This window comes from Melanotaenia boesemani, chromosome 11, assembly GCF_017639745.1.
Source record: "Melanotaenia boesemani isolate fMelBoe1 chromosome 11, fMelBoe1.pri, whole genome shotgun sequence".
Classification (NCBI taxonomy): domain Eukaryota; kingdom Metazoa; phylum Chordata; class Actinopteri; order Atheriniformes; family Melanotaeniidae; genus Melanotaenia; species Melanotaenia boesemani.
Window position 1 is genome coordinate 29568033 of NC_055692.1, and position 22809 is coordinate 29590841.

Sequence of the window (22809 nt, forward strand, 5' to 3'; positions counted from 1 at the left end):
CAGCCAGAAGCTGACCCGACACACATGGTTCAGGTAATCAAGTTGATCTGAGATCTGGTTACTACTCTGAGCCAGAGTCACCCACAGCCTCACCACTGCATTGTTAAGTGGATGCTACTGGAAGTGTACTTCTTATTTTTTTTACCCTTTTTTAAAAAAACACAAAGATGAAAACAAAAATGGTTGTTCAATGGTCTTTTATAATAACAGGTATTGCCAGAAAAAATACAACAAATATCCACCAGACAGCTTTTCTGACAAATGATTATCATCATAGTGTGCCTTAATACTGTAGCTTAGTGCCTTCTCAACACAAATGCACTCATATTAATTTAGTTTGACTTTGCCAAGGCAGCATTTCCACATTGCATGTAGTGATTGTGATTTTCTCAAAAATATGCATTTACAAAAAAAATTAAAAAAAATCTTAAGACTGCATAACGTGACTTCTAGGAAGAAAAAGAAAGGCAACATGGAAACTCAGAGCCAAACTAAAACATGTTCAGTGGAATTCGCTGAGTATTTTCAAGTAAACAAAATTACATTTTGGATAATGAAGTGGACTCATTAAGGACACAGTTCATTGTTCACATTTGCATGGCTTGCTGGGAAGCCGGATGCTTTAAAGGCATCATGTAAGATCCCCAAACTACATAACATTGTCATGACGGCTGCATCATGTGGAGGTGGAATGTGCTTCCTAGCTTTTGCCAGCCGTCTGGTCTCAGCGTTCATCAATCACTCCACATCTGCACATGCTAGACCTTGTAAAAAAGTCCCAGGATCACTAATGCATGATCAAAACACATTCCGCTTCAAGGATTGCGAGGCTTCAAATCGCTGTAGCTCTCAGAGGTTCCAGTCGGGAGCAATAAAACACGTGGGCCAGCGGTAGATTTAAACAGCGCAATAAAACTGCTGGCTGATAATCCTCAGTATCATGGCATCTCAAAACCCCTTTCAACAGGGAGCCAGTTCTTTTATATGCCATTAAATAACCCACTCTGTCCCGCCTGTACACAACACAGAAACAATTAGTTGCAGTTGACTCTTTAAATCAGTTCATGTGTAACGCAGCTGATGTGACCTGGCAGAAGACAAAAATATTGTTGCTATTGATACCGGCTGGCAGCTTCAGTAGATCCAAATCTAAACAGTGTGCAGTCACCATCACTAAACACACCAAGGAGTTCAACCTCTGCTTCTAAAGTGGTTCAAGACCATCATTCACTATTAGTGTTTCTCAAGAGGCACAAACAAGAAGGACTTTGTTTTAGAAAGGATTTCCTCACTATAACACATGCGTGGTGAGGAGGAAAGCCAACTACTGTTCAAAAAGTCACATTTTTTTTGTAACAGAAGCCTCAGCGAAACTCTTAAGGCAAGAAATTAGTGTAGTATATAAAAAGCTTGTCTCAGTGCAGCTACTTACTGTGTGTGCAATAAAATTAGATACTTGAGAAATGCAAATGAAGCGTTGACCTCATGGAAACTATGAAAATAAATAAAGATCTTTGTATGTGGAGGCACAATTAACACAGCAGGCATTCATAGGTTTTAGACTAATTAAATGGCAACTTTTGCTACAGTGTGTCTAGTAAAGTTTTAGTCATATTAGCAACAAAACGTCCCATCTCGCTGTGCAAGGACACGAACTAAAGACGCCAGTAGCAGAATGGATTATCTAGCCATTTGTTTGCTCATTTACAAGAAAAAATATTAGTGATATTTGTGGATGCAAGAAGAAAAGTTTGACATTTATGGAAATGTACTTTTTTTGCCCTTTTGTTGAGATGCACACGATAAAATCAATACTCGTATCTGTGCGCCAACATGACATAAAAGCCAACAGTGGGCTTAGCCCACCATTAAAAAAATGAGATTAGGGTTGCTTTGCCCACAAGTAAAAGAAAAATAAATCTGCCTGTGACCATCTCTAAAATTTACTAATATGTTGTTCAATTTGCCAAGAGGAGACTGAAAGAAGTCATATTTGGCCTGGTAAAAAAAAAAAAGAGCAGTAATAAGAAACCTGTAGCTTGCAAAATAAGATCCAATATGTTATAAATGTTTACATGAGCTGGTATGAAGATTTATTTTTTTTTTTACCTTGGAGCAGAATCAGGCAAGCCTCCTGTTTCTGGTATTTTTTCCACAACAAAAGAGTAAATTTAAATCATCCAAAAATGTCAAACTGCTCTGGCACATTAAAAGCGTCTGTACCTGTGACTGAGCTTAGATTCTCCTCATGAGGTCTTGAGGTGAGACACTATGTTTCTAATCACACCACCAGCCATTTTGTTCAAAACGTTTAGCTAAAGGCTGCATTTAGTCATTATAAAATACTCCTGTGTGCTCTAAGTGTAAGACGGCTAATTCAGGCCTACAAAATGCAAACATTATACAAAACATTTGTTAACTAAAGCATTCAGAGCTTTACACACACCAAATGAATGCAAGTTCACCTTCACAGATCTATTAGTGAAAAACATTTATAAAGAGTGTTAGTGCTGCTTAAGGAGTCGTCGACGCTAGCATGCTTTATACTTGAAAAGCATCAGCTTGTCCTGGTGATCTATAAGCCAGTAATCAATAGTTAAAAGGTTCTGAAACAGATTTGGCAACTCATCAAGTCTTCAGCTTCACATTTCCTGGTCTCACGCATCAAAACCCACACAGGCACTTTTCATCGTCAGGAAGACTTGGTGCAAAAAAAGCTGAAGTTTGAAGTTTATTCAAGGGGGATTTCCAGCAAAGTAGCATGATTAAAATCAAATTTGATCAATTTGAATGAATTCCCCTTCAATAGACAACAATGTCCTGGATATGTGGACAATATGTGAGAGAAGCCAGAAAGAAGGCACTGACACCTGCTTCTTCAGACATGAAGTGAAGGCCGAGGTGATCCACAAGGTTCCCCAAAAGATCACTTCATACTTGGTTAATCTGGCTTTGACCGGTCACTTCTCATTGCTTACTAGTGCAACAGTAAACAAATGAAGAAGGCCCGGTTGCGCGCGTGTCCAGTGAGGTTCAGATCTGCCACTAACGTTGCAGACATGCAGTGTGACTGGATGTCGCTGTGACATGAGCGTAGAGGGTCAGTGAGGTAAAGTTGACCGTGGAGTGGAAAGATCGCAGGTTATGCTGCAGGTGCAGGGTGAGCGAGACGGTGAAGTCAGGTTTCAAAGTATTTGTAGATGGCTGTGACGTATGTCATGACACTTTGCCAGTCTGGCCTCTCTGTGTGCACCATCTCATTGATGTCCTGGAAGAGATGAAGAGTGATGAAAAGACGGTTAAAGCAGGGAAAAAAGCTACAGTTAAACTTGCAAAGAAAAGTAAATAATATTTTAGATTGAGGAAAAAATAACAGAATTTTTCCACAACCAGACAAAGCATTTAATTTGTGCTAATACTATATAAACCTCATCCACTATCACCAGCTTTAATAAGTCACACCCCGTATCTCAGCCAGTTGCAGACACTTCCAGAAGATGAGACTCCCAAATAACAAGCTACTAAAAAACAACCAATCAGACTGAACATGGTTGACCAGTGTTAATATGTTAGACATGTTATGTTACAAGGCTACTTCCGTGTTTAAGTGAGACATGGAAGATAATAAGGGCCTGTGCAGACCTGGTGCTAACAAGAGCCCCAGGTGATCCAACCACAAGTGGACAGCAGCAAGTACAGGTGTGAACGCAGTCAGGACAGCGATAAGACACGTTCAGCTCCAGGACACTTTGTCCAGGTTTGTTAAGCAGTCTGAATGCGATGAGGACACACTGAAGGACCAGAGTTTCTATCAGGATGCTTTCTTGCCCTCCTGTTTAATGACAGATTACATTGAGTAAAAAATAGAGTCAAAATTCACAGGAAGAATCATTTACAGGAAACATCCGACTCATTTTTATTTAAAATTTCAGCAGCAAAAGAGAACAAACCAGCTGTGAGGACCGCTCCAAAGCCATACCCCAAACAAGCTTTGTTTACTGCAAAGAGACGGACTCATCAGCTAGCTGTTGGCACCACATGAAAGCTCTTATCATCTGAAGTGAGGTGTCAGTCAAAATGACTAAAATTAGTATACTTATAGCATTTACATGTAAACTAGATGCAAAAGAGAGATCAAACAAAAAATTAGACACTGGTTACTTTAAACAGACAATAATCTGAGGTAATTTACTGCAGGAGTATTTTTAATGGGCAAAAAGTTTTACTGAGCTACACTCCCGAGGCCTTTTTCAGGGGGAAAAAAATCAACATGTTTAGTGCTTTCCACATTGGATCAGATCACCCAGGACACGTTAGCAACACGTGAACAGACCTGAACACCATTTCTATTCAATACACCTTCAGTCTGTTCCACACAATGTTGCTCCATTTCTTCACTGAATCATTGTGAAGTAGCTCAGCTGAACCACTGCAGCAACGTACAATTATTTAAATGCTTTATACACATTTATTAAAACTTCTCAACTCAAAACTTTTAAAATCCTACAGAAAACTCATCTTTTCTCATTGGCTTTTAGCTCTAGTTGAGCAAGTTGTCTTAGCCTTCTTAAGCCTTTTTTCCCTTAGCTTTTAAATTTTATTTTATTCTGTCTACCTTTTTATTATTATTATTATTTAAACCTTTTGTTATTGAGTGTATCTTATCTTTGTCTTATTGTTGTCTGGTCTTGTTTTAAGTGTCTGTCCTGCACAGCACTTTGGTCAACTGAGGTTATTTTAAATGTTCAAAAGAAATAAATTTGACTTGACGAATTAAACTTTATTTATATTGCACTTTATCAAGCATATATGAGCAACCCAATGGGCTTTATAAAAGCAACAATAAAAACAAAATAAAACAATAAAAACCAAAAAGATTTGAGACATGAGAAGAAGAAAAGCACATTACAATAATAAAGGATAGTAAAATAGATCATGATAAAGCAAGGAAACATAACCTCATATAGCAGAACTACCAGAAAGGCCAAGAGACAGATTCAATCAAATCAAGTCACAAAATTTGTCTTTCTAACGAGGGAAACACTGATAACTTGTGTATTGAGGTTTCCAGCCTCATAAACCTCAAAGTGCAGTTCATCATGATCACCATCAGCAGTCGAAGTTGCATTTTGAGTTTAAGTCACGTATAAAATAATATAAGCGGTCGTAGAAAGTGTAAAAAGCTCACCAAAGTGCATTTGATGCCGACGCTCTCAGCAGCCTGGAAAGCTAAGGTGAAGTTTCTCCTCTGAGGACAAAAGGTGAGAGTTTCACTTAATGTGTAAAATAATACCCAAACATTTATTTAGTCTAAAATCTACTTGCCTTGTCTTGGCTGGTGAGCTCCTGGTAAGGGATGTGTGCGGGCAGATAGGTGTGTAGCAAAGCGCAGAAGGCCAGGCCATCGTTCCAGCTGCTGCTGAAGTTAGTGATATCAATGTTCTGAAACATGCAGCAATGAGCAATTAAACTTCCATTTAACTGGACTAAACATTTACAATCCCATCATAAAAAAAAAGAAGTTTGTGCAGTTTTCTACGTTCCTTTAAATATTACGGTCAGAGTAAATTCTGCTATCATGTAAAATGATAATGCTGGGATTTTATTTCAGCATTACTCATCCATATCATCTTTTCAAACATCAAACTTCATCTGACCTTAAAAAAAAAAAAAAGGAGTTACAGCCTCCCACAAACAACTACTCAGGTTCTGTACCCCAACCTTCACAACATCAGAGCTACCATCTTCCTCAGTGTTATTGCTAGATGGGGACTCACAGGACGTGTTAAATGTTGCACACTTCCTGGACAGGACTTAAGATGCCATAGCAACCAAAACCTTCATATAGGTTAAATGACATTAGATGCTCTGGTTAAGTGTTATTCAAATAATTTCTCAGTCGATCTCTAAACATTGACTTTCTCTTGATGTTTACGCAGCCTTAAAAAAAAAAAAAAAGCTGCGCAACAATCAACAAAACCTACAAAGAGATGAGTCACATGATGATCTGTAACCACATAGTCGCACTAGATTTCAGTAATATCTGAAAATACTGGGTTACGACTTTTGTTTCTACTTGTTATCAGAAAGTAAACAAATGCCACTCAATATATCTCTATTCAGTATTCGGATTTTCTGTACAAATGTTTTGATTGTTGGAGGTTGGGTCAACCGTTCCCATGTGTGTTAATGCATATGGAAATGATGCAGCCTGTAACCCACATTTAATGCTTCTCATTTTAGCCCTCAGTCTGTTTATTGTTCATTCTCTTTATTCCACATCAGCGCTTCCTTGCTAATATAAACCCACAGCAGATTGTTTTAATTAAAACTATTTAATTGAAACCCTGAAAATGCATTTTTGATAGTGGATGAGTTTATGGAGTGGAATACAAAGGACCAACCAGTCAACTAGAGTCTACAGTTTCCTGTCACAGCTCAGTTATTCACAACTCAGCCAGTTGCTATAGAGACAAGGCTTTGCCATAAAATAATCACAGCCTACCATCAAAAATAATTACAATACCTTTATTACCACTTTTTTGTCTAACCTACTGTCATATCACAGCTAATTACATCAGCCTGGGAACTACGTTCTGAGAACTTGTGTCATTTGTTCTGGCTGATCTCCATCAAGTAGTGGTTGCAGACTCGTCTTATTGCATCAAAAGGGATCTAAATCTGCGTCTGCAGATATCACACTTTGGAAATTAAAAATAACCTTCAAGGTTTTAGATGAATTTGCACAATTTTCTGTTGCTGCCATGCTATCAGTACCTAACACAATTATAGTTATGACATATGGCACATATTTAATAGCTTTACTATTGAACTAAAAGGTTAACTGTAGTGTTTCTGTGCTGCTATCTGTAGCTCTCAGATTACCGTTTCCTTTTGAGCAATGTTTTTATAAAGGGAGATAACAACATGTTGCTTTTCAGAGAGACTGATAATGCTCAGCAAAATACATTGCTGTAAAAAATTAAATGAATGTTCTTGTTCATTTTCACCTCATTACTCTGGTTCTGATGAAAGAGGTTTATGGCAGCATTCCCACTGCCCTCAATCCAACTGTTCCTTATCTGCTCAACACAATTGAAAGATTTGCGGGACAGACACTTTTGATCAGGTGATAGCTGATACCTGATAGCCTTCCGTCTTCTTTTGGCACCACTTCAGCAAAGCATTCCTCTTTGAGCCTCCATACTCCCTGGCCAGTGCTGACAGAGGATCCTTTCTCTCCTCTCTGTTACACAAACATCAGGAAGATGCATAAGAGATTTGCTACATGGCCTATTTGATGACAGCACACAGTCACTAAACATTTATTGTCATTCAAAGTTGCATTCATTTTTCACCAAGATCTCACATTAATGATGGGAGACTTGACTACAGCGTGAAGTCTCTTCCAGCACATCCCATGGTTTATTAGTAAGGTGAAAGTTTGGACACTGTGGGGGGCAATTAATGTGTGAAAATGAACCACTCTCCCACAGTTTAAGCCCAATGAATCCAGTTAATTTCAGGTAGGTAGCTAACTTAAGCGAACCTCAGCCTGACCAACAGGCTTGCACAGTAAGGACTGGACATGATGGGTGCAGCCTTTCATCCACTGCTCTCAATCTGCTGCCTGCTGAAACATAAATCACAGCAGTACCTTTCCAGTGAGAAGCTGACTTATTTGCTTGGTTAAATCCAGGCAGTGATTTGTTGTTTTGGTTAGGCAGTGTAATCTAATTTGCTTAGTCGGCCAGGAAAAGCTGTGGCGAGTCGTATCTTTTGTCTTTTATCGTGTCTACAAGCTGAGGAGATCATGTCAAACATTTAAACAGAGATTTTGTGTCACCGAATACACAACTCACTTTCACCAATTATTACAACAAAGAGGTGATTCAGTGCACTGACATGTGGTACCTCAGTCGACTGCGGGTTGTAGGTGTGATGGAGGCAGTGGGGGAGGAGGAGGATAAGGACAGTGGGGAGGAAGCTGCACTCATAGCCATCAGGGAGGTTGAGGACGCCCCATCTGAAGCTGACAAGTCCCTTTTGATCTCCTCGCTGCTCCTGCGTGACACTGCTAATGACCAGGAGCAAATAGAGACGTGATGTTTTTAAACTAAACTGGTACATAAATTTATGCCATGTTTAAAAACTTTAAGAGCATCAGAAACCTGAAATTGCCTTGGTGGTATCCATGTTGGAGACCCTCTGGAGGACAGGCGTGGGTCGACTAGCTGAGGTTCCCCTGAGAAGGTGCTCAGCTGTGGATACATCACAACATTTACATCACATTACCGTTACAGTAATCCTATGATCAACTTCCTCTGAAATTCAATGTAACAGGGGTCAGCTAAGAGCCAAATTCCGGTCCCTTAGAGTTCAGGAAATACTGACACATGAGGATGATTCGCTCACTGAGAAAACAATAAATCACAGAAAAGTAAACAAAACATTGGAGGCAATGGCCAAGATTGCACGTTCACATGAAACACTTAAATTCATTACTGAGAATGAGCTGAGGGAACTTAGGCCTCATTATTTCCCCTCTTATCCCCTAAACATACAGGAAACATACTAACTACAAACTCTGGCCTCCAGGGAAAACCAGACCCTTTATATCATGAGAGAGGGAACAGTCTATCCCTTTTTATGTTTATGACAGAGGTGTAGCAGGAGGCAAAGGATTCACAATATCCTGTTTGTCATCCATATTTAACAGCACACCTTACAGAGCCTGTGTGTCTATATTTCAGAGATCAGCAGTTCTTACATTGGAGATTATTACATACACAGAACATGGATGATGTTTACCTGGCATGGTTATGTCTGTGTAGCTGGGTCTCTTATCACTCAAAGATGAGAGAGGCTTGGCTGCTGACATCGATCCACTTATGGAGTGTCTCTGAAACAGCAAAATTATTTTAACTATACTTTAAAGGTAGTAAGGCTTCTTTAAAGACAATAAAGGCAGCAATGGTTGTATAAGACAGGGTAGATGTTGGTAATCTTGTGTTTTCTTTTTTAATTAAGAAGCATGTTTGGCTTAATGTGTACACATCTAAGAGGCTGTATTTGAGTAAGTGTAAATGATATTGAGGGGAAAAAATATTGTAATAACTTTCTATTCACATAATTACAAGAGACAATTACAGACTGGGCTCTCAAATCTTTTATTATTGTGTTTAAAACATTTACAAAAATAGCATTTGTTGATGCTTTACTTTCCTTTATTTCCATTTGTGTAGTTATTCATTTAAAATGAAGACAAAGACGTTCTTATACAAATTATGCACTTAAATACATTTTATGACATTTAAAAAGTAACAATAGGCCTATATGTTTTTTTTTCTTTTATTTTTTTAATAATGCTGCTGTCTATTTGGAAATGTTCAGGCACATAAAAGTACATTTTTATTCCAGCATGTGTGCTGTAAATGACATTCAGGCTGCAGAAGAAGCAAACCTAAATCTGGATCCTGACAAATCCACTAAATACTCTGTGGCATGGTAAATGTTGTAGGTAATGCAGGACAGGAACAAGTGTTAACATTATACGCATACGAAACCCTTTTTTCTGTACCTGTATGGGTGAAACAGCAGCTGCTGGGGGCGTCTTCATGGGACTGGGGCTGAGGGGGGTTCGTGGTAACGGGGTAGCTGAGGCGGTTGGAGTCACAGAGGCACCGTTGGAAGGTGGACCTAAATTAAAGGCCAAAATGATTAATTGAATATGATGAAAACATATTATTACTTAAACAATCAACTATTGATAAACGACAAAAGAGGAGCATTTAATGATCGGGGTACCTTGCGAGGCACTATCAAAGCTCTTGATGAGCGTTTTTACGGTTGGTGAAGGCTCTGATGAGGTGGAGGATCGCCTGCTGAGACCCATCCCTTGTCTGAGAGCTGCTAGGTCCCTCTCCACTGCATTCATGTAGTTGTACACTCTGCCTCTCTCCTCTTCCTGCCTGGAAAACATACATAGAACATGAGATGTACACTCATGTGCAACAAATATAAAATTGCTCTTCACTGCTTAATGAAGACTGACTGAGAGTCAAATAATAAAGTAAACAAAAATTAAATGTCCCCTCATTTTGTTTAAGAAACAAAAGACAAAATATGTTCGTGACTGCTGGATCTCTTCCACGTCTTTCTGTGGGTCTTACTTGCGGCTCTTGACCTCGTCCAGTTCCTTGCTAAGCTTCTCGTTCTTCTCCTGGGCTTCCTGCAGACGGCGCCGCAGGTCTCCTATCTCTTCCTGTGCTTCTGACTTGATGTCATTTGCAATGACAACAGCTGTTTGCAGATCGGCCTGGAACTGACGCCATTCCATGGACTCCTCCTGCACACATACAAACAACGGCAGGGAGCTGAATATCATGATAACAATGAGGCCCTCAGCTATTTTCTATGCAGCTCAGCCAATAACCTAAGATTCTGTGTGCAGGTAGGTGGGCATGTAACATACCAATGGAAAGCTAAGATTTGTCTGATTTGATTGATGCAAATTGTTTTACACTAGTGTCCTGATAGGACACCAAGACTGATTTTTTTTATATTGAGAAGGGTCCTTGCAATCAAGTTCAGCAGACCCAAAAAGAAGAAAATATTTAATATATGCCCATAGATTGCTGTTGTGTTCAATAATAATAATAATAATAATACAGACTGACAAGACTTTTTTCTGCCGTGTTGTTAAAAATATGTTCAGTCCCAGCACACTAACAGTGATTTGTTGTTAGCTTTCAACAAAGACCAAAACCAAGCATTTACTCCACATGATACAAGAACAGTGACTTTTCTTCTTCGTTCTTTGTTGTTTGTCATGGCAAAAATGAGAAACTGTTACACGTTTCCACTCAGAAAGTAGTAGTAAAGTAGTCGAAGAGGAAAAAAAGATGCTTCAATAATCATTTTATAATCACGTCATGAACATCTCAATTATAAGCCTTAAAGACTCCCACTCCTATCAGGTACCATCCCTAAATATTAGTGGGGTTTTTATTTTTAAATGCATTTGAGCATTCACTTACTCTCAGTCTGCGATTGAGAATCTTAATCTCTCTTTCCATGTCATGCTTCTGGTCCTGCAGCTTTTTCACAGAGTCTAAAATAATGAGAGAAATGCATGTTACTGTGAACAGGCTTAATCAATACCACATATATCTCAGCTTTCTGAATAGATATTAGATTTGGTTTCGCACAACAACTGCTAATGATGAAAGGCTGCTGAGTAGACATGCAGGTGTTTATGTCTATTACTAAATTTTAAGAGATTACAACTTTGCACTTGGGTCGAGTGTTTCCAGCTAACTTACTCTCAAGGTCTGAGATAATGAGGTTGTCGTGGAGTTTGAGAGCTCTGTGCTGCTCCACTTCATCTTCCAGCTCAAAGATGGTTTCCTTCATGTCTGCGATCTCCGTTTCTTTCTCCTGTAGCTCCACCCGCTGCTTCTCCAGTGTCCGCTCCTGTTCGGCCATCTGCTGCTGAACCTGCTCCTGGAAGTCTCTGTATTCTCTGTCCAGCTGCAGATGCAAGATGAAGAGTATCCTTTGTTTAATTATCAGCAAATTAAGAGGTAATAAGATAACATAAGAGGAAAAAAAAACTTTTTTTTCTTTACACGTCTGTCTGATGTTTAAATGTGAGGTTAATATGAACAATGTGTACTTTTCTTTCCAAAAGGTAGACCCTGGAAAATGAATGCTTCATGTGTGGTACAAAGAATTTGCAATCATTTTTGTGACCCAGAAACTCCTGTAATCTTCCACCCTATATTAATATTGAATTTAGGTCAAATACCTCAATTTAGCTTCCTATTTTACCAACCTTGCTGAAAGTCTCCTGCAGGCGGCTGAATTCAGTGTGTGCTTGTTCTAGCTCCTTCTGCATCTTTGCAGCCTTGGCTTCAGCCTCCTCCTTCCCCAGCCGTACCCCCTCCAGCAGCTGACAGATGTCATTTTTGTCACCGGCAGTGTGGAGAGAGTACAGCTCGGCCACCCTCTGCCTCTCTTGGTCCAGCTGGGCTCTGCAGCGGCTTAGCTCCGCCTGGTCGCTGCTGACCGCTGCCTTGTACTCCTCCAGCGCTGCTGCCATGGAGGCTCGATCCTGCCTCTCCGAGTCCATGATGCGCTCCATTTGGTGGTTCCTTTCCTTCAGTGCTGCAATCATCTCCTGGGCTTCAGCGTTGTCCTGCTCAGCCATCTTCAGAGTGTTGGACAGATGCTGTTGCACTCCTAACAACTGCTCTCTGTCAAAGCGGGCATTATCTGCCAGGTCTGCATACCGCTGCTCCAGCTCCATATAGCGACCACTCTTTATATCCTCCTCTAGAACGTAGGATATGTGATGCTCATCCAACAGTGAGCGCAGGTATTCAATCTGTCGCCCATACAACTCTAGCTTGTCACTCTGCTGGCACAAGGAGTCCATGAGGATGACTTTCTCCTCACCAAGTCGCTCGTTCTCTCCATTCAGCTCCTGGGTGATTTGCTGCAGGTCAGCCAGCTCCTGTAAGGTGGCCTGAAGCTCCTCAGCGGTGCTGTGCTGGTTCTCCTCCATCTGGTGGATACGTTCTGTCAGACAAGCTACTGACACCTCGCTGGCATTACCGCTGCTGCCCCTCCTTGAGCGCTCTGTGCTCGGGGCACACTCGGACTCAGATGATGAGGATGCTCCAGATGGAGCGTCCAGAGCATCATCACTGGAGGTGACAGCTTGGTAGACCTCACTGGATTCACTGTCAAGGTTGTCTGCAGAACCTCCATGTTGATGTCCTGTGAGCAGATCCTCTAACGAGCCTGGGGCTGAGCCTTCCACTGATGAGGTCAGCGTACCTGTGCAACCACCATCGCTGTGTGCACTGCCTGTGGCCATGTCCGGGCTCAGGGACGGGTAGTTGAATAGCTTGTCAGAACTGTCCAGTCTCTGTTCCAGAGAAAAGCCGAGTGCGTTGAGCCGGTCTTTCAGCATGCGATTCTCACTCTTAAGCAGATTGAGCTCCTCTCTGATTGCCTGGTTCTGCTCTTGTAAGAGAATCAAAGTGGACTCCACATCAGCTGCTGTGATGGCCGAAACCTGGGGCTTCTCTTCTTCCCCAACTTCTTCCTGCAGCGACGATTCCTTCCCCCCAATACCAAGCTGGGCCCGCATGTCCCTCAGTTCACTGCGAAGGTGGAGGATCTCCACATCTTTGCTCTTAGCCAAACCTAGCAGGTCCTTTACTTTGGCTTCTAGAGCAACTTTATCACTGATCTGGCCATCTGATTTTGATTTGCTCATACGGCCGTCGGACTCTGCCAGGATCTGACTCCGAGAGCGTTTTCCTGAGGCCGCATCTCCTGCTGCAGTCCCTGGTGCCAGCTGCTTTTTAGCAGCTGACGCCCTGGATGTCCGAAGGCGATCTTTTGTTGAACTAGGCTCCTTGGAAGTTGTTGATGGTGTCCGTTTGGATAAACTACCTATAAAGATGGAAAAGCTCATTTTATAATTGAAATGGCATAAGATGAAGAACAGATTGTTTATCAGTGAAATTTCAGATACCTGATGATGTCTTTGGTTTGCTATCTAGATTGCTCGCACTAGTTCCAGCAGAGGCCGTCTTCTTGGCCTTGGTGGCAGTGCTACTTGAAGCAGGATTCCCTCCAACCATCGCTGCTAAAAGATCATCATTGCTTTTCACCTGAAAAAACAAAAATTCAACATATTCACACATAAAGAGATGTAATCAAAGTCAAGCACCTCAGCTGCTAACTGGCTCAAGAAATTATGATTATGTTTTACCTTTGGTAGAGAGGCAGTGGTGGTACTCTTGGCTGTAGACTTTCCGATGCCAGCAGCAGTTGTAGCTTCCGACTTCCCTCGATCTCCGCTGACCTTACTTGCCACTGGCCGGACCGACTTCTTCATACTGAGCTCTCTGATGCTGACACATTTACAGCTCAATCTGTACACACAGAAAGGAGGGAGGAGAAAGGTAATGCATGTCAGTGTGCAGAGTGATGCTCCAGTTTTCCATGAAATAGGAATTCTTTCCACAGAGTCTATTCCCCCAGTAGCAGAAAACACTGAGACCACATCAAGCAGTTGAGCAGTAAAATCTCTCTCTGCAATTCAAGATTCACTTAAAATACTTGGAGTTGGCACGTTAAAGGCTACTTCTGCATTTTTTTTCCTTATTAGAAAATACAGATAATTGTTTAATAGGCATAAAATATTTTTTTTATTCATGTTTAAAATCAAGGTATGAGGGCTTACCTGCAATTTCAAGTATTTTGTCTTCACAGTACTAACATTTACTTACTGACAATGGTAAAAAAAAATCCCCTGATTCCAGTCTGCAGGACAAACACTGAACTAAATGTTTCCAGTTGCCAACTAATCTATCCACTAGATGGCTCCTGCATGTTATAGTTGGTTCAAGTCTAACTTAAATGTGCTTGTGAGCTGCAACAACGATGGCACTGATGACTGTGTGGGTGGTTGGAGCTCTGCAGTCAAGTCCTATGCACAAAGATGAAGCCATTATAAGCACATTTTCTGCATTTATACAAAATTCAGAAGAATAAAATGAGGAAAATATTATCCCTTCACATCACACAGAACACTCAAAATGTCAAAACTGGGATTGTGTTCAGAAAGACAAAAAGAAATCTAAGTGTGTGACTGTTACCAAGAACTGCTTTTCATCTCACACTGCCCAGAAATGAGCTGGTGTCATGTTTGTGGAAGCTGCACTCATACTAACTCACAACCATCATTGCTTTGTTTAAACAATTTGACAATCCAGAGAGACTCACCTCACTTTGCCAGGCTGTATTTCTAAATGTGCACTAAATTAGTAACAGATTATACAAACATCTTCCCTTAGACACGTGGATGCTAAAGTTGTAATTCACCAATAAACTGAGATCACTTGGCAGACAACAATGCGTTTGTTTGTCCTAGCTGTAGCCATTTAACAAATGCTTGTGCACAACACAGGAGGTAAGTTGTGTCCAGGTCTATGTGAAACCTGAGTTGATGCAAAAAAGCAAGAATTGATTTGGGACACAGCTGGAGACAATGAGTAAGTACTTTAGTGCTAATGCGGTTGTCTTTTGGTTCTTTAAGACGAAGAATTGAGCTAAAGTGATTTATTGTACACAGGAAGCTGAGCTACAATCTACCTGTGTCAGTGCAGTTTCCCTGAGCAGATGTTGGTAGTTTCGATATAAACAGAAATACAATCACACACAAGCAGTCAGTCAGACTTTAAATAGGACACAGAAGCTGACCAATAGCACCAGAAACGTGTCGATAATTCAGTCTTTATTTGAATCATGGCTTCATGAATCAACATTTTTTTTTGTCCGCTCTTTCTCTATCAGACTTTCCCAAAGAATCTAAGATAACCTGATATTTAACCAAGACTTTGATTTCTTCTAAACCAGCACTTTAGTGATGAATTTAAGATGTGTTTACTTAATTTGGATGTTAAATTTACTATCCCGCGCAAAATGTTCTATGTAGAGTCCTCAAAATGGATTCACTCATTAGGCTTGATGCTCAGTATCGGCAACTGTGATCCAGATGCAGGGAGGTGACCCAATGTAATATGTGTTGGGGAGAGTTTGAATAAACTCAGAGCACCACTGTCGATACTGTCTAAAAAGCATTTTAAAAACCAAAAATATACCTGTCAGAACACTGCCACATGCAAGTTTACAGCTGAGGGCAAACACATGAAACCATCTTTCCAAACTCACTAAAACAAACTGGAAACAATACATCTCAGCTGGCTAGACTTTATGATTCTCTGTGTTTCCTGTGGTGCATATTTTTCTACTAAGTGAAATAATAACACAAAAGAATCTCCATTTTTCAAAAATACTTAAGACACTGAAAGTTTTGTCCAACTTGTTGAAGCATGTAAAATATAAATGCAATTCTAAAGATCTGCATTTACAATCATCTAGTCCTCATTATTTCCCAAAACAAGGCAAGTACAACCTCAGATAATCAACAACAGGTATACCTATTATACCAAGTCACTATTTAACTGACACTAAGCCAAAATGCAGAAGGAGTGTGAAAAACAAATCCACTGTTACAGCTTCCAAAGGAATTAAGAGGGTAAGAAGCAGCTTGCTGTATCTAATCAAATGTACTTGATTAGAAAATAGTTTTGGCAGTTTTCTAGTTTGCAGCAAGCAGATGTGTTAACACAATGCCTTGGAGGAAAGACATCAGCAATGAACTTGGAGAAGCAGTTGTTGCTGCCCCCCAATCTGAGACGTGTTGTACAATCAATTCCAGTTCAATGAGTTCATCAGTCCATTAACACAGCATATCAGTGCAAACACCTTATACCAACTGTAAAGCATGGAAGTGGAGGGTTGATGATTTGTGCTTGTTTGCACCCACGGTCATTAATTTAATCATGGGGTCCTCTGTATACCCAAGTAATCTGGAGTTTAATGTGAAGCCATTTGTCCAATTACTAAGACTTGGCTGAAATGGGTCATGCAACAGGAAAATGATCCCAAACACAGCAGAAAATTGACAATAAAAGGACTGGAAAAACAAACAAACAAACAAACAAACAAACAAAAAAGATCAAGGCGTTGCAAAGGTCCAGTCAAAGTCCAGACCTTAACCTGATTGCAACGCAGTAGTGGGACAGAAACTAATGCTTCAAAACCTCAATGAACTGAAGAAGAGTTGATATAAATAGTTGGCCAAAATTCCTCCACAACAATGAGACTGATAACATCAGAGAGAAAACAATTAACTATGAGTTGTTGTTTGAAAAGGAAAACAAACTTCTGAATCATGGCATGTACCGAGTTTTTTGTTGTTTGTTGCCTCTGCTTTTTGGCTAGATTTACGTAAAGAAAAGCATGTGAAGTTGAACAACCGAGGTTATAAATACATCCTTTTAAGGCGTGGAAGGAACAGATGATTCTTTCTCTTGTCAGAAACTAAAACCTTAGAAGTGAAAGAGAGTTCATTTTTTTCCATATTACTGTAAATACAATATTAATTTATTTGAACTATGGGCTAGTTAAAAGCCAGAGAAAAACCTCACAACTAGAGAATAAAACACAGCTGTGTAGCATAATTTTAAGTAAAAAAACAAAACAAAAAAACACACAAACAAACACAAGAAACAGCTGCAACGATTGTTTCAGATTAGCTCAAACTACATGGACATAAAACAATAGAAGGTTTAGAAGGTTTTTGTTGAGAAAGCTAGAGGAGGTACTCAAAGCAGACAGCACGAATAAACTTGAAAGAAATACAGTCAAAAGTCTGGGTCTGTTTTTTGATGGAATCTTGAGCTCTTCATTGTACAGAGGAATTTCAAACGTAGGCTTAAAAGAAATCAGCTGAAAATAATAAGACTTTTTCAGCAGGATCATGATCCAAAGCACATCATCTGTCAGCAGCTCAGAGTCGTAGAATGACTCTCCCAGAGACCTGACCTCGATCCCATGGAGCACCTATTGCTGAGGACAAATCTATGCTGGCTTGTCGATTCTCTAGTGATGATCTGAAAGCTTTGCTGGCTGAAATAAGGAGGAAACTTTCACCACAACTATTAGAGAAACTGGTAGATTTCAGTCCCAGACTGTCAAGCAGTACTTCAAGATACAGTATGGAAAATTAAATCCTTTAATATTTTAACTGTTACCTTTGGTTAAACCTGTCTTGGGAATCTAAATACTTACAAAAATCTTGTTTTCATTGTTTTCATAAGCAGGGATGCTTGTACTGTTTTCCTTATAAATAAATACTCCACTGCCTTGTTATTAAAGCAGAGAAATTCACTGTTTTCAAAACAAGTTTAAGTATCCAAATATTTCATTTTGAAGTCACAAGGTAAAAAAAAATCTCTAAAAAAAAAAGTCTGCCATAATCAACACGTTTACATTCCCGCTGTCTTAAAACAAACCTCAATGGCACAATAAACAAAGAAATTCACATTTGAAGCTGCAGCTTCCACACTGAAACTAAATACCACCAAACAACAATTGCTGAAGAAAAAAAGACAATAAGTGAGAGTTTGCTGGAAGCCATGAAAAAAACAATGTACTAAAAAGTAGAAAAGAGAAGTTTATGTTTTTCTTGAAAGTATGCTGATGGTTTAACTTGCCTTAATCATAACAACTTGTATGTTATGAAACACAGGTAATCATTATCCTTTTTTGTTTCTTCCCAGCCTCTTTCTGCAGATAACTGCACAACTTATGTTTTCATTTATATTTTGATATGCAAGCAATTATCCCCAACACAAGTTTCAATTGTGCAGGGGCGTTTTCCCCAAGTACTGACATGTGCAGTCAACAACTAGCCAGTCCTCTGAATAGCTGAATGTGTGTCAAAGCAGATGTTTGAAATGGGGAGCTGCTAGCTGGAGCACAGCCCTCTTCACTGGCTCTGAATAGATATGGGAGCAAACACTGGGGACCAACAGAGCAGCTAAATGGGACAGAGTCAGCAGCCTTTGCTTCTACTTTACCGCTCTGCACAACGGAGCGCTCTCACCACATAGTTCCACACCATCTACAAAAAAGTTGTGTGGATACTGAAATTGTTGTTTACCTTTCACAACTGCAGTTAACATCAGTTTCCACATTAATGGGCCATTCATATTTCAATAATTAAATGTTTCAGTATAGCTGAAAGTCTGTGATAAGTCTGTGATAAACAGCACAGATGAAAACACGAAACTCCACTGTTCAAACTAGTTGAAACCTTCTCAAATATTAGTAAATATGTAAATCAGTTTGGCTGCTGAGAGGGAAAAATAAATATCAACAAATATAAAATATTAAAGGGGCCATAAAACATAGTGCATATGTCAAAATATATGTGGGGCTTGTCAACAGAATTACGTCTATGTGCACTTCATGACAATACTGTGTGACCTTTATCTGTGTAATGTAAACTGCTGTCTGCAAACACGAGAACTAATTCAAATCAACTCTACAATGTTTGATCCCAGCATTAATGAAAGCAACAAATGTGATTCAAGCTTCACCAAAGGAACAAGAGACCACTGTGTTCCTTTGCAGACAGCTGAACAAAGCACGGGACCAAGGGGAAAGACAAAGAATTAAAGAGCCAGGGTATAGAAGGCAGTGGGGGTAGTCGTGCTCTTGTAAATACCCCTTCTCTGCTCTCCTGCCTTATTCATGCTTTAACTGCAGGGAGGCACGTCCTTGCCATAACATCAGCTTCCTGTGGCTGCGTCTCCCATAAAAGAAAATAAAAATCAAGAGTCAACTACAAAAGGGTGACTCTAAAAGGACAAGAGGGAATCAGTCTGCCTGGGACAAAGCAGACACTGTCAAATTTTGAATTCAATTGACCAAAATATCCAATGCTATTTATAAGCAAGTCTGGAACGCAACTTATCAAACCATTTTAATGATGTAGCTTCAATCACCTGACTGACACCCTCCATCCTTAAATATAAATGAAAGCTGTCAAAACTGAGACTCCCTTTAAACCTGTCTCCGTTTATCTGGACCATAAATAAGATGTTAAAAAAATGCATTCAGTAATACTTCACTGGTTAGTTATCAAGTAAATCCCATTCAATTAACTTGAAGGAAGACTTAACAATAATATATTTCTCCCAGTGTTGAAATGTCAACTGAGGGCCCGTTTCAGTCCAAGAAAATACGGTTTTCTCTAAAACACTTAGATAATAAATCCCATCTCTTAGAAAAGCATTTAAAGCGTGGGCTGTGAATATGACATATCACTCTATCCAAGTTATTTTAGAAAAGCTTGAGGATATGTGAGAAAGGAGGCAACTTCTCTGAAATAGTATGGCACCCAGAGGGCATGAAAAAGACACTAAAGTCTGCAGCAACAGTACACCCTTGACTCTTCTCTGGTCGGTTGTAAGTATACTGGGCAACACCTACATTAGCAGCACCACGGACAACGTCAGCCATAGAGGTGGGGGGGAAACATGCCGTTCAAGTAACGCCCTTTGTTGTAAAGTCAACTGCTTGACTCCAATGAATAAGCAAACAATATTTGCATTACGCGACCAAATGGTAACTTTTAAATAAAGGAGATAACCCAGAAAAGCTAGTTAGCTATGCTGTGAGGCACGCGCGGAATTTCTGTTATATCACTTCCTGTTTGGCTTTACGCTTCCAATACAAAAGCACAGAATTACACTTAAGCAACTTTAACGTTTTAACTGATGCTTTAAAACTCAGCGAGCGCGAGCCAATTTGAAATTTTACCCTAAATTAAGATATAATAGGAAGTGGAAGAGTGCAACAGCTAAACAGCATGGTTTGAAGAGGCGGATATTTGTATACAGGTGAAAGACTTTGAAGTTAAATAAACCAGAGTTAACGAAATACTTTTGCCTACAGAAACAATCGTCGAGCTTATTATACGGCAAGTCAACATTTAGCGCAGTTTAAGAAACGCATTGCCTCACATTAAATTAAGAAAAACACTGAAATCCTGATTCTTAAAGCTACGTGATAACTAGAGAAGGTTTATTCTGAAATTAATAGAATTACGTATCAAAATGAATCTGCTAGCTTGACAGCTTAACTAAAAGCTGCTTTGTAGTCTTGTTATATTGACGTTAGCATAATTGAGAAAACGAGTCTTTGGATATTAATGTTGCTTTAAAATGGGTATGGGTGTGTTTATTTTAGCCAGTTTGTTTGCTAGCTGTCAGTCAGCAGTGCATGGGCACAGGTAGCTAATGCTATCATTAGGCTAACTACGTTAGCATAGCCGGCAAAAAGACTAAACTCTGAGTAAACCGATTTAAAATATCTTACCTTAGGTTCTCCTAATTCTTCCAAGTTGACACACCGATTAAGGTCCGGTGAACATCCATTTGTGTCGCAAAGAGTTCCTCAGTTCTCCAACTTCTGAGGGCAGCATCGGTGTCGGATGTCGGCTCCTTTCTGTTGGCAGCAGCCGGATGATCATCTACCCCCTCCCCTGGTTGCATCACCTCAGCATCACACTGCACAGGAGGGACACTTTATTGCTACTGAAAAGATTATTAAATATCCAATAGTTTATTTAATGTAGTCTCAAAAGTAGTGCTGGAACATGGCCAAAGTGTATAGAGCCAGTTAATAATTTATATCTGCAGATGAGTTCATCTTCTTCAGTGGTTTAAACAAATCTATCCTAGAACTATAGATGTCTTCTTCATCTGACCATTTGAACATCATTGTCTTTTTATATATGCATATATTTACTTTTCAGTTTACATTGGTGTTAATAGTGTAAATTAACATTAAATTGTCATTTTTATGGCCCCTTACCAGAAAGAAAACCCTGACTTCCCTTTGTTCAATCACTTATAACACTTCTGAGAGGAAGAAATTTCAGAATCTCAGAAGAAATAAACAGCTGGGAATGAGACGACAAGAAGAGAGAAGAGGAGAGAGAGCAACAACAAATAAACAATAAACAATGTACCAGTAACCACAGACCAAAAAGATGCAGGACCTGTCCTTCAGATAGATACAGGGGAGATAGCAGGACCTCAGACCTGCTCTTGATTGCAGACTGCTGATTTGCTGGCTTTGCTACGTGGTTCCCTATATGGGATTGGTTGAATTGTCAAAAAGTTGGCCTACTCACTACCCTGATACATCAATCCATAAGGCACTTTATTCATTTAATTGCAGCGCTCTCTACTCATAGGTGCAGATGTGCTTTCTCTGGAGCACTTAAAAATTGAAATGGTATCATTGATGGTGACTGGCATTGTGATATCACCAATGATTTATTTGTGCTCCTTTTGTAGTAGACAGTTGATTTGTGATTAATGTAAGGCGTAAACCTTTGTTTGCTTTTGCATTCCAACCCACATGTGAGTTGATGATGATTTTTCTAAAGTTTTTATAATTTGTAAATTTGAGCTGTTGCACCAGGAGTGGAATCATCTTGTTGGTCGCTACACTTTTAACAATGTTATTTCGTACTTTTACATTTTTTTTTTACCTATTTTCAGATTTGTTAGACACTTATCGAATGCACTTTGTCACTGAACAATCATTTATTTGAACCAGCTCATAATATTTTTAATGGCACTCCATCTTCTCTCTGGCAGAGCCAAGGTCCTAAAATTAATTGGGCAAGAAGTTTACAAAAACTACAAAACCAAAACTCATTTGATCATAGAACAAGAGTCTTCTTGTCTTTCTGTCCATCCCAGATGAGCTTGTGCTCAGAAAACTTGGCAGCGTCCCTGTGAAGAGTTGATATGTGGCTTCTTTCTTGTGTAACACAGTTTCAGGTTACATTCCTGGATGCAGTCATGGACTGTGTCGAGAGAAAATGGTTTTCCAAACTACTCCTGAGCCCATGTGGCTGTATTGATCATAATGCCATTAACATGACTCATAAAAGTAACATTCATCCAGCAGTGGTTTCTGTCCTTGGCTTTTAAATGCTGTGATTTCTTCAGACTCACTGAATCTTTTCTCAGTGTTATGCGTTGTAGATATTGGCAGACCAGGGCTATTTACAATTTTGTACTGAGAAATATTTTTTGGAAACTTACTGTTGATTTTGTCAGTTTGGCACAAAGTGTTGCAACAAAACAAATTTATTTTTGGAAGTGTCTGGGTTCAAAAGAGCTTTTACATTTTTTTAACAATAAGGAAAAGTGTTTAATTTCTCCCCCCAGATTCTTCTTTATTAAAGGAAACAGTGGAGCATCCTTTAGCAAAAAAAAGATTAATCCATCTCACAATTCCTTGAGGCTGCAACTGTCAATAATGCAATGTTTATTTCAACAGCTGTATTGTGTT

At 39.6% G+C, this 22809-nt stretch overlaps 1 protein-coding gene across 7 annotated transcripts; it reads right to left on the reverse strand.

The window, feature by feature from the left end:
• Positions 1-186: 186 nt before the first annotated feature.
• specc1la (sperm antigen with calponin homology and coiled-coil domains 1-like a) lies at positions 187-21073 on the reverse strand. 7 transcript variants are annotated; one of them, XM_041999628.1, is made up of 16 exons: positions 20815-21072; positions 13790-13952; positions 13550-13688; positions 11837-13467; positions 11325-11532; positions 11040-11113; positions 10173-10348; positions 9808-9971; positions 9581-9699; positions 8812-8902; positions 8172-8261; positions 7906-8074; positions 7144-7246; positions 5326-5442; positions 5189-5248; positions 187-3268 (listed from the first exon to the last, which is right to left on the reverse strand). In XM_041999628.1, the coding sequence occupies exons 2-16, from the start codon at positions 13913-13915 to the stop codon at positions 3179-3181; spliced, it is 3357 nt and encodes a 1118-aa protein (XP_041855562.1). In that variant the 5' UTR covers positions 13916-13952; positions 20815-21072; the 3' UTR covers positions 187-3178. The 7 variants fall into 7 exon arrangements, with proteins under 7 accessions (XP_041855562.1, XP_041855559.1, XP_041855564.1 ...); XM_041999625.1 differs by having other exon boundaries at positions 7906-8077; XM_041999630.1 differs by having other exon boundaries at positions 7915-8074; positions 20815-21071.
• Between the last annotated feature and the right edge of the window lie 1736 nt (positions 21074-22809).